Source organism: Phacochoerus africanus, chromosome 11, assembly GCF_016906955.1.
Source record: "Phacochoerus africanus isolate WHEZ1 chromosome 11, ROS_Pafr_v1, whole genome shotgun sequence".
Taxonomy (NCBI): domain Eukaryota; kingdom Metazoa; phylum Chordata; class Mammalia; order Artiodactyla; family Suidae; genus Phacochoerus; species Phacochoerus africanus.
The window spans coordinates 74,257,079-74,272,071 of record NC_062554.1 but is presented as its reverse complement, the minus strand read 5'-3'; the positions used below and the strand labels follow the sequence as shown (position 1 = coordinate 74,272,071).

The following is a 14,993-nucleotide window of genomic DNA, read 5'->3' as shown; positions in this document are numbered from 1 at the left end:
ATCTCATCCCTCCTTCTACCCCTGGTGGAGCGGGGAGGGGAGGGGGAGGGATTTTTTTTTTAAAGCCTGTGTGTCTCTTGGATAAAAAGCGAAAACCAAATATGTATTTCCCATCACACATTGGCCCTTCGTACTCCTTTATCTCTGGGTTTACAAGGCAGTTGTGATTGTGGTGAATGTGGTGATTGTGGTGAATGTGCCTTTTGCTAGTTCTCAGCTATTAGGACCATTGCATGGTAGGTATGCCGAATAGAACTGAATTAAAGAAATGTATGCTGTGTCACATTCACTGTTCAGAACTGGGCAGAATGTTAGATTCTAATTTCTTCTTGCTTGTTAGCTCATTTGGTGAACTTGGGTCATTTGCTATAGCATGGACTTGGCTTGATTTCTGGGAAAAAAATTCTTCCTTTATCATGATAAATCTTGTAAGAAAGAGCAAAAAGTAATAACAATCCATTACCTAATGCACTGCCCCATAGAAGAGTGACTGAGTTTTATTAGGAAGTGTCTTCCTTAAGCCAAGGTACACAATCAACTATTCCCCAGTCAGTAATTACTACATGTTAATGCTATAGCAATTTCCTAAAAGATCTGTCTTCGGTGCAACCTGTTTTGGAGAGGTCCTTTTAAAAGCTCCTATTGACCCTTGAATACATAAGCACTAGCCTTCCTACTCTGCCATTTTGGTATTGTCTATGTTTTGGTATCTTTTCTTCAAGAAAAGATATTTTATTTTATCCTAAAGCCTTAAGAATAACACAAGCTTGAAAAAGGAATTTAGAGTTCATCTAGTCCCACCCGCCTCATTCTACAAATGAAAAATAGTTTAGTGAATATGATCCTGGGCTCCCGGCTTATAAGTATGCTCCTTGTAGTATGTGAATCATATGAAATTACCATTTTATTGGTCAAATGGTCAAATATTAGCTATCAAGTATAGTCAGCTTATATATGCTGTTGCTAATGATACAATCATATTTCTGCTCAACTAAATGAAGGCAAGTGAACTTATAAAATCTTACATATTTTAGAGTTGGAACCTGAAGTTCAGAGGAATGATGAGTGTGGTATAGGGATATGTTCTTTTTTGGGGCAATACTCTTTTTTTTTATTATTATTATTGGTACATTTGAAAACCAAGAATTGGGTGTAAGCATCCAGATTACTAGCATATCTGAAAATACAAAAAAAAAACTAGCCCAAATTCCAGCATGGGAATAATTTGGCTATTACTGAATTAAACCTCCTCCCCCTGCAATTTACCACAGTCCCCACTGATCCTTAATGTACCACACCCAGGCTGTGCTACTGACTTACAATTCTTGCCTGGCCCCAATAAGACTCAGTCTCTATCTCTGTTAAGAATCACCTGACCGAAATCTGTCATTTTGCTAATGAGGGAATAGGTATCTTATATAGAGAGTAATTTTGGAACAAAATATAGTTTACCTAAAGGCTTCTTCTTATGGAGAAAGGACCCCATTTTAAAGTTATGTTTTGAGTGACTTTAAAAAATATTAATCTAATATTACTTTTCGATAGGTGCTCCAAATCCAGAACATTCTAACAGAAGAACCCAAAGTTACAGTGGTTTATGCAGACAATGGCACAGTATTACAAGCAAGTACGACTGCTTCTGTATACAAAGGGAAACTGCTGATTGGCACTGTGTTCCACAAAGCTCTTTACTGTGAGCTCTAACAGGCCAATTTACACCCATGCCTTGGCAACCACGAGCTCTTCATTTCAACCACTTGCCACATCTCAGGGACCACAGTGATCTCATGCTGACCTTAAATGTGGACAATCACAAGACATGAAAGTGTGCTTAACTGGGAGCAGATAAGACATAAAAGGCTTTTTTCAGAGTATAATATCAAATCAGTCTTGCGATATACGAAAACCTCTTACACCAATAAAAATCCTTTTTAATTAAAATGGCTAAAATCATCACATCAGTTGTCAGGTCTTAAGTAGTTCCACAGAATGTGACTCAGAAGGTCCTTTTCCTAAAATGTGTGTTTCCTGAGAAGACATGAGCTCTTGCTGCCTTGCCGTGTCTTGTTCATGAACTCTTGTGTCGTTAGAGCCCAGCACTCATCCAGAGCCTCCAGGTCACATGCCAGACAGCCAGACTTGTGCTAAGAAGCTGCCCTCAGTGCCAGGCATCCCTCTCCAAAGCCACCAGACATCCTGGCACACTCAGGAACATTCCTACTTCCCCTTCATAAACTGTACATTTTAGTTTCCCAAACTTGGTGAAAAGAAGAAGTTTGTTCACTTGATGTCTCGATACAAAAGCCCATAATTGATTCAGGTAAAACTAAGTATCAGCAGAGACAAAAGTGTTGTTGAAGTGATGGTGGTGGTAGTTTTTCCTTTTTTTTTTTTCTTTTCCTAATCTAACTTGCTATGGAGGCTAAAAAGAAATCAATGGAAAGGTAAACAAAAAAAGCAGAAAATTAATAAACTTTTGCTGTCTTTAGAGAGATGTGACTAGGAAGAATATATGACTTTGCCATTTTCTTATAAAAGCTGGTATGAAAAGATGACCTATCTTCATTTATTTGTCTATCTTGAAGGCGTAGCTTCCAGGCTGGATTATCTTGGGGGGATCCTGAGGCAGTCCCATTAGAAACAAAGTTTTTCTAACGCACTTGCTGTGACGATGGTCCGGCATTTGGGGAAAAATGTTTTGCAGAGAAATTGAGAACTGCCAGCTGCTGATAATTTAAGACCATTGAGTTAAAGTAATAAACACGAACATCTTGTTTGGATAAAAAACCACTTCCTTCACTTCAGGATTAGAGTTATCGTAGTCACGATCTCAGTGAGCATAATATCACATGCCCAATGAGTCTGCAAGTATTCAGCGACACTGTTCACGGCCCCTGAAGCTGGATCCTCCCAAATATTATTTTGAAACTATCAATGGCTGTGGTGCTTAGGTTGATATTTCCCTTAAAAAGAATCACTTGGTATCATCAATAAAATGACCATACTCTGTTCTTCCTTGTTCTTGGTAGAACATACAAATCCTGCCCTCATGAGACAGCTACACAATTTGACAGCTTATACTCAAAATCATTCAAAAAGGAAGAGAAAACAGCTCAATGCATTTATTCTGTGATGTTCAGCTCTAAATTCTGGCATTGCCAATGGTTTAGTCACAGATAAATTATGGGTTTGTGTATACAGAAGAAAGATATTAATACCCCCCCCTCATTATATTCAGTCTTCTATTTCAGGTTTTAGAAATAAAATTGTTGATGGGAACACCATACAATGGGATGGCCTGACTCTAAGTTTGCCCCATGCTGTGTGAGGCCAACTGCCTAATGGATTTGTGACAGACCTTCTCCTGGCTGATAGGTATCAGAAGCTGTGACAGTGAAGCCGTGATGGGAACAGAGAGGTGGGCAAGGGAGCTCCTAGTGGAAGTTTTGATCATTTAACTTTATGCCCAGTTCCATAATTGTGCTTTCAAATGTAATTCTAGCTGCCAATTTACACTTTACCAGGGCTAAAACTTATTTTTAGTTTCATTTCCATGGAAAATGTGCACTTTGCTCTTGATTGATAGGTATATTTTGACAGTTAATACAGGTTTACCCAGTCAAGGCTTGTTTTAGTTGAAGGTGAAAATGGAAGAGGAAAAAAAAATTACTTCAACAGACCTTAGTATTTCTCTTTTTATTGCATTCGTTGTCTAACAACAACAATACTCATTGGCAAGAAATTTATTTACACTAACAAATTAAATTTAATCACAGGTATTTTTAGATTGGTCAGAAAACAAAGGACCACTGCGATATTTTGCTTTGAATGCCTCTGAAAACCATAGAGTAAGAAATGTCGTTTTGAACGGAACAATCTAGAGAAGTACATATTAACCAAGCACAAGAGAACAATCCAGACGTGGCACTATTGTCTCTTCCATGCAAATGATCGAACACCAAAATGTACAAATTAAAATTTTCAGATAACATGCTATCCATACTTATTGGACTTAAAATGATTTCCAAACAACTCTTTTCCTTCAGTGATACATAAAGAAGGATTGAAATAAGTCAGCTTCTCTCCAATGGAATAGAATTCACTCTCTTTTTCTCTCCTTTCAGCTGGCCGGTTTTGTTAGTGATTTGTAGCAAGTGTACTAGTGGTTTAACTGCAACACCATTAAAAGGTACAAAAGCAGTAGTGATGACGATAAATAATATTAAGGAAAACACATACATATATATTTAAGAGTAGTCACTAAGCACTAACTAAATCTGATGTTGTTGGGAGGTGTTATCTAGCTGGAGTGCCTCTTAATTCCCACTTCTGAAAGTAATTTAATGAGTTTTGGCCAATTGTTCTTTCATGGATGAAAGATTATATTCTTAACTGGAAATCGAGGTGTGTGAGGAAGATCGCTGAAGGAAATAGAAGCATACACCTTCCAACAACATACTCACGCTCATATCCTCTTGTGTTATATTTGGTGATGACCTAGCCATGTCATCACTCTGCAAAAGAAGTAAATACATGGTCATGTGATAGCAACGCTGCCATCAGAGACCCGGTAATTAGTGACTTAAGCATCACAGTGACCAAATGTCATTTTAGAGCATGAGCAAATGCACCAGAACACACAATGCAATTTTCAGCCAAGGAAACTGCAGTCTGCAGTTGAAAATGCCCAAAGCTGCATACACTTCTGAGCTTCAACTCAGCAATGTGCAATCTTGACATCAAAGCATTAACCAAACATGTGAGGAAATTTCATCTTACTAAAATACCAAATATCTAATAAACCATTTTACCAAAATATATAAACATGTAGAAGGATAAATGCATTTAGTAGAAATACATTAAAAAATCTCTTAAAATCTCATGAGCCATTCAATGTACACACACACACAAAGTGGCAATAAGGCTATGATACTGCTCAGGGTCCTATCTGACATTACCAAGTTTCATATACAAGATATATTTTTATGCCATGAGGTTGCAGTATGTGTGCATGTACTGGGGGGGGGATATATTCATACATACATAGTTCTGTACATCTACACAAACGGCATGCACATTCTTGAGAAATTGCCTCTTGTTCTCTAATTCCTTACCTTATTCATTCTTGAATCCCTAGTGGTTTGGGAGCTGGGGCTGAGGTGGGGCCAAGGACTGGAAATCATCACCTTTCTTTCCTCCCCTACATGCTGTAGATCCGGAATCAGGTCACACGCCACTTTTGGTCCATACACTCAAAGGTATGAGCCTTCGAGGAACCACCATCCTCTCAACACATCCACATAGACACCCACACTAGAGCACGTAAGGACCCTCTGCGAAGCATAAGGTGGAACCTGATATTTCCATTTTCCAGGAGAAATTCCTTCTGTAGGCTTTTTCTTTTCCCTTTTACTTCTTGATTGGGTCTATTCTTGCTGCTACTTTAAATACTACTGGTATACTATCTGCTGTGATTTGTTTTCCCCAGTGTTTTGGACCAAGACTAAGTTTCCTGAGACTTTAAATGCCTAAGACAAAGATAAACAAGATCTGCCTGCATATGAGGGTATTCTTCAGGATTGAATTAATGAAGCATATTCGTATTTTTTATAACCCTGCTTCTTCTTGAGAATTTACTCCCTACCTCCAACATCATAATGAAAGCAATTCTAATAGAAAATATGAACATTTTATTTCTGAACTTCATCCTTAAATGTTTAGCTTCAGAACAATGCAGAGGTAGTCCTTTGATTAAAGGTAAGTTGGAAAAGATATTTTTAAAACTGGGCTTTTCCTTTTCATTTTACCTCTTCATTCAGAAAGCACTAAGGACTTGGTGTTACGTAGGTGACATGAACCCTAGTTCATGACCATTGCCCACCAAGTTGAAATGCCCCTCAAGTGCGGCTCTATTGGGACAGTAAATTTAGTTACTCAAATAGAGGTTGGAAATTCTGAAATAGCTCCATGTAATGAAGGAGCTACATCACATTTGAAGCACAGACATTCCTTCTAGAATAGCTGGGGCAACCCCTTTTGAAACGGCTTGAATACTACAGTCAAAAACTGGGTTCTCCTCTCTGGCAGCTTGGTCTGTAATTTTTAACACTTGTAAATGAGTTAGATAAATGAATTTTCATTTATCATTTAAGAGCACATGTTAATCCTATTACACAAAGAACCTAGCCAAGAATTATGTGTCTTCAAAAAAAACCATAAAGGCAAATTAAAGTGCTGGATCAAACGACCTGGCTTGGGCCTGTAGAATCTTAAGATTCCAGGGTAGTGATGATGATGATAGATAAAAAGCAACAGTTTGTTTGGTTCCTTGTTCTCTTGTCTCTTTGTTTCCAACACAGAGAAGCACAAGGTAGGTTCCCATTTCACACCTCCTAGAAGTGGTGTGTGGAATGAGCACCTACCACACTGCAATCATGAACTGCTGTGGGTTGAAAATGCTTATGGGATGTTGAGGGTGGGAAATCCATGTCAACCCCAGCTGAAGGAGGAGACCATAGCATAGCCTTGTTGTCATGAAACTAACGGTGATCTTCATCAGTGTGTTAGAATGAGCAAGACTAGGTTTTCACCCTAACTTATCCCTCTGTAGTAAACTTCTGATTCAGGCAAAAAAAAAAAAAAGAAAAAGAAAGGGAGAGAGAGAGAGAGAAAACTGTTACGTAAATTGTGAATTACTTTAAGGGAGAGAGTCTTTTAGTGGAACACCCTACCTCAGACACTCAGCTCAGAGAATGCTCTCTGTCTACAGCTTGGCCTCACCACAACTGCCTGCCCCCCAAAGCATTACCTGTATCCCAAAAACACTTTTGGCTATTGTTAGAATCATACCGAGCTGTTGTTTAGGGAACATAGTTCATAATAACCAGGTATTCCCTTTTTGTTCATTTTCTAAATAAATAAATAAATAACCACAAAGTCTTTAAGGTTCATGAAGCAACAATTCTGTTAAGTTGTAAGGACACTGAAAACCACTAGCATCAAAGTAGGAGCTGTGTACGATACGAATCTCAATTAGGCATCATGCACTAGAGTCAATAAAGGAAATAATAGGAAAACAAAATGTTCACAAGATCTGAGGTCCTTCACTTTGTTTTCATACCCTTTTATCGATCGGCTCACATTTTATCCTTTGTTGGACAATCAAAGATATTTCTGCAGTTTTAATTAGTAACGTTAAAATAACTCATGAAGAACTAAAATTACTATAACTTAAAAATCAAAACAATTATAACACAAACTAAATGATTTGAGGAATAAGAATTTGATTTATAATATTATCAGTTGGTCACTGATCTAAACAACAAATAAAGTTAAAGAACAATACTTCTAAGACATTTGAGAAAAAGCAATATAATAGATCATAAATTATGTGCAGAGACTGAGACTTATAGACATTTCCAGTATATACATCCATTTTCATATATTACCAAAGTGTAAACATAACTTAAGATAATCACCCTTCCATTTCCACCCTTAAAATGAATACAGTGAAACTTCCAGTGTGATCCACATCACTTTTTTCCCCAAAGATAAGCAAAAATAGCAAAAATTTATAACTAGCATTAACAGATTTTGACTAATTTAGTCTTTTCTAGTATTAGAAAAGATTTGTTGAATGTTGTTCATTGATAGTGGTTCTTTGTTTCTCACGATATTAATAAATAGCAAAGCACCACACATCTCAAAATATTAATAGAGTACCTAGTATGGCAGTTTCATTATCATATCCCAAATAAAGACAGAAAAATTAGGTAGTGACTTGGATAACTGTAGAATACCATGTTACTTTATGTCAATACTTCTGAGGATCAAATGAATGGCCTATACCTAGTGATGAAGGAGCTGAACTGGAACTTAACAGATAATACTCTGTCACTGAAAAGGAAGTAGGCCTTGGGGAAGAACAGAATTATAAGTTTCTAGCTTAGATAATTCCAGATTTCAAATATTCAAACAAGCAGAAAAACAAAAAACAGAAAACATCACGCTCAAAATACAAGATGGAGCTACATGGGCAGGAGCCCCTTTACATTACCTGTTACTTGTAACCTTCAAAAGCCTTCCCCTAAGCTCTGTGTGTAGAACACCTCCAGTGGAAGATAAGGACAGAGAATCCCCAATGGAGTAAAGGAAGTAAAATACTTGTCCAAGGATTCATATGGCCTCAACTCTTATTTTGAAACTGGTCCTCTGGAAAGTGGATGACCTTGTTTTTACAGCCAATGCAGCAAAGAGAACCAGATACATGAGCATAAAAAGCAAAACAACAACAACATCAACAACAACAACAACAACAACAACAACAAATCCATCACTTGAAATTTCTGAGGATGAGTTTATTTTCTTCTCCTCTGCCCCAGTCTCCTGCATTTGAATTAGTTTGACGAAATACTGAAATTCTTAATACTGGCTTTAAAATGAGTATAACTGCCTGCACTGCTAGACTGTATCCTGTGTACCATCTTAAACTTTAACTGTAAAGTGGAAATCTCTAAAGAATGGAAGAGAATGGCTCAGAAAAACCATTCAAAAATCTCAAAAATATAACTGACAGCCCTCCTTTACGGGAACATTCTGTGTGCTCAATAAAATTGCTTCTCTGGTTGAATGTTAGTCAAATCTAACTTTAACTGCTATTTCTATTTTTCTTAAATGTCTATTTGTTAAAATGGTAACTGAGCCCACGTGGGAACTCTTGAGTAGAAAATATGTGATGAGTTCCCTACTGTGTCATAGGCTGAAGACCAGCCAGAATGCTCCCCAGGAGAGGAAACCTGAAAATGTTGGTTTCCTTAAAAATCAATTTTGTGTTCAATTTGTTGGGGGGAAAAGGAACTGCGTTGTGTGTCGGTGTTGCTGAAATACTGAACGTGCAGCAGTAGCAAAGTAAACAACAGAGCCCCACATCCCATGGCTGTATTAGCGTCTGAATTTTTCTTTGTTTGGCTAAATCTGGAGGATAAATGTTACCCTCAGAACCCCAATGTAATACCCACATTCACATTCTTAAGGCTTTTGCTTCCTTCTGGGGTTAACAAAAGTGATTCGTTTTCTCTTCTTGATGCCCAGCAAGCAGAAGAGTTTGCTTGCTTTTTGACATAGTAAGTAATTATGTGGCAGAGTACCCACATTTCTACAGTGGGGTTGTCTCACTGTCCAGACACGGAAATGAGGGGGAACTTTCCCACACACTGGAGTGGATTCTGCAGCCCAGATCTCATGGCAGAGTGGTATTCTCGGCCATGCAGATATGAGCCACTGCCCATTTTCAGGATCCCACACTGAAAGTGCATGGAGCTCCACTGACAATGCCAGGGTGTGTTATGCTCCTGCTGGCCAGGGTCACAGTGGTTCTTCAAGTGACACCACCTACACACCCTAAAGAAGAGAGAGACACTGCTGCCTTGCATCCCTCACCAACGAGATCCTTGGTTTGTTACTAGGCCGAAGGTGGTACGGGATTATTTCAGTAGGTGAAAATTAAAGAGTGTATTCTATTAATGCAGAAAATGCAGTGGTTGAACACACGGTTCCCCAGTCTGCCAAAGAACAAGTTACCCTATCATCAGTTTCTTCTTCATCCTCCGGAGGAGAGCAGGGCAGGAAGAGGTGGAAACTTCTCTTGGTGTCTTACTGCTCACCAGCACCCTCTGTAGCAGCTGCCATCCTCTCTGTCTTCTTATACTTCCTCTGCATTTGCTCTTGTTCCTTCCTTCTCAGCTTTTCTCTTTGTTTTTCCATTTTCTCTTGAGCCTTCCGAGCCTTCTCTAGAGACACCTTCATTTCCTTGAGCTTTTTTTTGACCACTGCCCGGTCCTGGGATGATGTCATCCCAAGAGCCTAGGAAGGAAACACATATACCAACTGAATTTGAAAACCAATGACCTCTCTGCTTCTGAGAAGGTTGATATCACAATACGTTCAAACTCAAGAACTAATTTAAACATAATTGAAGAGGTTCTCAACTGAGGAAGAGCTGATTACATGTGCCAAAAATCTACATGCTGAGGGGCTGAGCTTTATTTGTTCTTTTGTTCTTTGAGGTCCCTAGCTCAGACAACCTAAACCTGATTAAGCAAATGCTTTCTGAACTGGTAATTAATGGGTAAATGAATGAAAAACGGGCATAATTCTGCTTCTCCAACCTTTGGGCTGTAGACATTTATAGCCTAAGGTATTGCTAAACTCATCAATATTTTCAAAAGATAGGAGTGAGCACCTGCTGCCACAGAGGGCTCCAAGAAGGGCAGGAAGAATCGAAATAGCTTCCTTTCTGCTAATGTATTCATTTACAATGAAGACCCAAAATGTCTTTTGGACCAGAATGCCCATGTCAGCGTGACTAGCCATTCTCTCCCTGTAGCAGCAGACCTATAAAGGAAGCCTGATTATAATGAGGAGGTTGCTCGATGAGCTTGGAATTCAGAAAAAAGGGAGTTGGTTACATACTTTAAATGTTTCCTGACCTTCAGAATCAACAGCAGGATGCATCCATCTCCCCAACAGGGACAGCCTTGTCAAGGGGGCCTTCATATTCACAGGCTATTGATTGATCTCTAACCTTTTCAAGACTGTCAAGAGATACTCATCTGCCTGTCAGCCCAGCAGGAGGCCGAGGTTTGGGGGTGTTGAGCTGGCTGTGAGCTCCTTTTTGCCCTTTTTCCACAGGGGTAGGTGTCACCTCAGACTCTAAAGGAGATGGACTGGACAGGTGAAAATGAAGGGGGAATGGCTGGGGAGGAAAGACATGACCTGCACATAGTCGGGGAACAAAATTCTGGGGATAACATGGTCCCAGTTTGAGAGTGGTAAGCAGGGGAAATTGAGGCTGGAAGAGAAATTAGTGAAAAAAAAAGGGGGGGGGGAAGATTCATGGATCTGGGTTTTAACACTAACATGATGGGAGAGCCCACATTAGCCATTATTAAAACTCAATACTACACAGGAAGTAAGCAGAGTTAATCCATGGACCATGTGTTGCTTGGCGGAAGCTATGGAGTGAGCCCCTAGCTCTCTTGGTCAGCAGCCTACTGTTTGATTTAAAACCTAATGATCTTCCAAAACTTCCTGTACCACTCAGAAATAATTCAGTGTCATTTGTGGATGAGAATTACCTTTCAGATATGAAGAATGCTCTTATCTAATGGAAACATTTGAGGTGCTATGAGTAATACAAATTATACTTGGTAACCTACCACAAACACATAATTCTTTACCTTAAGTTTATTTCCATCCAACTGCAGGAGTTGCTCTCCAGTGATGTTTTGGGCACTGAATTCAGAGACATACTGCTCCAGATTTAGGCTCATTAGCCAGTGGGAAACCTGCTGCACGCTCCATTCATGAACGGCCCGATTCGGATACTGACTGTGTTTGGGAGACTGTCCATCATCAAGGATCTGAGATAGGAACGTTATGCAGGGTTGTTAAAGGACCAAGAAGCTGTAGCTCAGTATGGCATGTGATGCTATCAAAAGCCATTTCTTGCCTACTAGAGCCACACTTATTTTAAACCATAGAGTGAGCTAATGGTTCTGGCAGTGTGTACAACACACACATGTAGTTATTACCTTTGCATTTTTTTTTTAAGGAATTTGGAAATTTAAAAATTCCCCTAAACAAAGCAGCATTATTGATGTAGGAAGTTTAAAACTGAAAAATACGCACTAATGTTGCAAGTTTTTACATTAAAACACTTTGGAAAGATTATCAGATGCAGAAAACAAGTATGTCATTAATCTCTATATATAATACATCACTCTGCATGGATCCAATTCTGGTAAGACATTAGAGATATGGAAAAAGACACTTTAAAATATTGAGGTGTATCTCTTACTTAGAAGGGGAGAACATTAAGTCCTCAAACATTCCTAGGGGAAATTTCATAGCCATTATTTCATTTGAGCAGGAAGCAAATCTGTGAGGAAGGCAGGTCGGGTGATTTCCAGAATTACTTTTATTTATTTATTTTTTGCTTTTTTTTTTTTTAGGGCCTCACCTATGGCATATGGAGGTTCCTAGGCTAGGGGTTGAATTAGAGCTGCAGCTGCCTGCCTGTGCCACAGCAACTGGGGATCCGAGCTGCATCTGTGACCTATACCACAGCTCACGGCAACGCTGGATCCTTAATCCACTGAGTGAGGCCAGGGATCGAACCTGCATCCTCATGGTTACTAGTCAGGTTTGTTACTGCTGAGCCACAATGGGAATTCCCTCCAGAATTACTTTTAATAAATGAGGAAAGTGAAGCTCAGAAAGTCTACAGATCTCTCTGGCTAGTGAATGGCAGAGCTCCACACCTACTAGTTTATATTATTCCAAATCTCAGTCTCTGTCCAGAGCAGGACATCATTCGGAGTAGTGCAAAGGGCAGCTTGGTTCCTGGAACCCCTAAGCTGAGAGGAGATGAAGGCTGTGATAAACCTGGGAGGAGAGACAGGAGTCACTTCAGTGACGTGCAGGGAACACAGAGGAGGGGATGGGGGAGCTGAGATGAAGGCAAAGGACTGTGTCGGGGAAATGGTGATGGAGGACACATCGAAGGGCTCTGGAGGTGAAGTTGGGAGACCCTCCTGGCTCAGGAATGTCTTTTCAACTAAGCTATAGGCTGGGAGTGAAACTATTTAACATGGGTCAAGGCTCCACTACAGAGGGGAGTTTCTTGTATTGTTTGATTTAAACCATTTGCAAAGAAAGAAAAGAAGCTTAGATGATACCATGTAAGCCACCACACACAGCCCACTGAGAGCTCACCTCATCATCTATCATATCCAGGCTCTGAGTGAGGGAGCAACAAAGGAATCAAAAAGAAAAGTGTTACAGAGACAGGAAACACACATATACAGTACAAAGTTTTAATATAATTACAATCATGCCAAACCTGAAGAATATAGGCAGAAATATTTAAGAGGAAAAAAACAGTTTTTACAAACCAAAAATCATGTTAGAAAGAAACAGAAGGAATTTTTAGGGTGAATACATCTTTCCTAACAGTGGTTCTCCCTCCCCACCCTCCACTCCCAGTACTAGTGTTTCTTTCCTCTACTTATCTCTTGGGGCACCAAGTGAAACGCTAATGTAATTAGCCACACTCTGCTCAGAGGACACCTGCTCAGAGGGAATCTTGGGTAGAGATGGTGGGGGAGAGGGGAAGAAAGGGACTTGAGGCTGCAAACTCCCACGTGACTTCTGTGCTGTTTCCTATGGTTGCTCACCAGTGCCCAGCCTCCCAGACTCTCTTTAGAGTCATCCCACTTAAATCTAAGCAAGGTTGAGGAGGTCCCTGGAAAGTTTATAGGGGCTCAGAAACAGCATTTTGCTTTTACGCTGAGGCAGAGAGGGAGCGAAATCATGAAGATTTCATATCAAACCATGGTCCTGATGACTGATACGCAAAATCTACCTATAAACATTTTCCCGGTGATAGTTCAGGGGTAAAATGTACAATCTGAGAAAATGGCTCTGTCCTAAGGGCCACTGAGTACCTCATCTGATGAGAGCGCCAAGGACTGAGAAAGCCCAGGTGTTTTGGGTTCTGCTCCCAGGCCACTCAGGTCTGCTGAGCTGGTACTGCTGGGACTGAAGTCATCGGTGAAGGTAAAATTCTGAAAAAATAAATAAAGCTCAGTGTTAAATGAGCACAGGGAGTGAAGCAGAGGTAGGTATGTTTACAAGTTCTAGAAAGGTTCTTTTAAGTAATCTTAGCAGAAATTCACATTCGGTTTGGTGACCGGGCGATGGTGGAGAACACCGCGCCGTCTGTGCTGGATGGGGAATTGGGGCGCTTCTCCGTCAGGTGAAGGATAGGTGTTTTAGAGAGCTGATTCTTCAATCTCTCCTCAAGGGTACAGCATTCATTATCCTCTGCAGCTGCTCAGAGGAGTAATATTAATAAGCCTATTTTCTTTGACCCCAATCGTGATGAGTAACAGTGTAAGTAAAAGTACAAGATGGTGTGGCCAGCCTGAGTTATTAGAAACAGATGGCAATCCATATTAGAAAGGTAGCTTGAGCACCTCCTGGGAAGGCTCGCTTGCCGTTGCCCATGATAAATACTGTGAGAAACGGCAGATCCTCTCCTGGACGTAACCTTCAAGATGACGAGTTCTGGGGGAGGCCACAGTCTGACCTTACTCTAGTAGTTACACGCTAAAATATAGCTCTTGACACAGCACCAGCAGAGTGCCAAGGAGGCTGCAGTGCTGGCAGAGACTGGAGGTGCTGGGGGTAGGGGTGTGTAAAAGAAACTTCCCTAGAACTTCATTAAAATGCTTGGCGGCTTTTAAAGTCAGATAAATTCACAATGACCACATAACTGCATTTGTGAAAACATTTTAAACCAAACCTGGAGTCTCTCCAGTGCAAGATAATGATAGCATTTTTCAAACAAAATTTAGATTTCTCAGATCCAAGACTGGAAATGTTTCAAGACCAAAGAGGTCTGCTGCTGCCAAACCTTCTTTGGCTAATAATTCTAGAAGGACTGGCTCGCCTGGAACTCTAAGTGCTTGACCAACACCGTCTTGTTTCCTATTCCATTTCCTTAGGAACTGGACTGTTAGTTTTCCATTAGGTTCCCTTGCCTTGGGTTGAGCTGGTTGTGCAGAAACTAGAGAATTCAGTACCAAACTCCCAAGTTGCTAAAACTTTGGAAAAGGAGACTAAATCAGTGTACACAGAGCTAGGCTAGTAAAAAACATTTAAGCAGGGAACCACTTAACACAGCACATTACCACTTGATATTGTCAGTGGAGATATGACTCCAAACTCTGTCAAAACCTTATGCGCTGTTGACCTCAAGAAAAGAATTAAAGTCAAGTAACATTAATCACAGGTTTCTCTTTGAGAAAGAAAAGTGAACACAGATAAAAGGAGAACAAACAATGCGTGAAAGTTAGCCACCATATGGGTTTCAATAAAATGTTAGGTAAGGTTTGCAGTGTCATGCTGGAAATAACCATCATGCATTTAAA

At 40.0% G+C, this 14,993-nt stretch overlaps 2 protein-coding genes across 3 annotated transcripts in view; one reads left to right on the top strand and one right to left on the bottom strand.

The window, feature by feature from the left end:
• PON1 (paraoxonase 1) overlaps nucleotides 1–1,958 on the top strand; it is a 29,751-nt gene extending 27,793 nt beyond the window's left edge. The window contains exon 9 of the mRNA XM_047753795.1: nucleotides 1,546–1,958. Within this exon, the coding sequence (XP_047609751.1) occupies nucleotides 1,546–1,704 (159 nt within the window). The 3' untranslated portion in view covers nucleotides 1,705–1,958. The remainder of the gene's footprint in view (nucleotides 1–1,545) is intronic.
• A 1,719-nt stretch (nucleotides 1,959–3,677) lies between these two features.
• PPP1R9A (protein phosphatase 1 regulatory subunit 9A) overlaps nucleotides 3,678–14,993 on the bottom strand; it is a 325,008-nt gene continuing 313,692 nt past the window's right edge. For both annotated transcript variants that reach the window (XM_047752399.1, XM_047752398.1), the window contains 3 exons: nucleotides 13,506–13,625; nucleotides 11,238–11,420; nucleotides 3,678–9,861 (listed from right to left, as the gene is read on the bottom strand). In XM_047752399.1, the coding sequence (XP_047608355.1) occupies nucleotides 9,652–9,861; nucleotides 11,238–11,420; nucleotides 13,506–13,625 (513 nt within the window). In that variant the 3' untranslated portion in view covers nucleotides 3,678–9,651. The remainder of the gene's footprint in view (nucleotides 9,862–11,237; nucleotides 11,421–13,505; nucleotides 13,626–14,993) is intronic.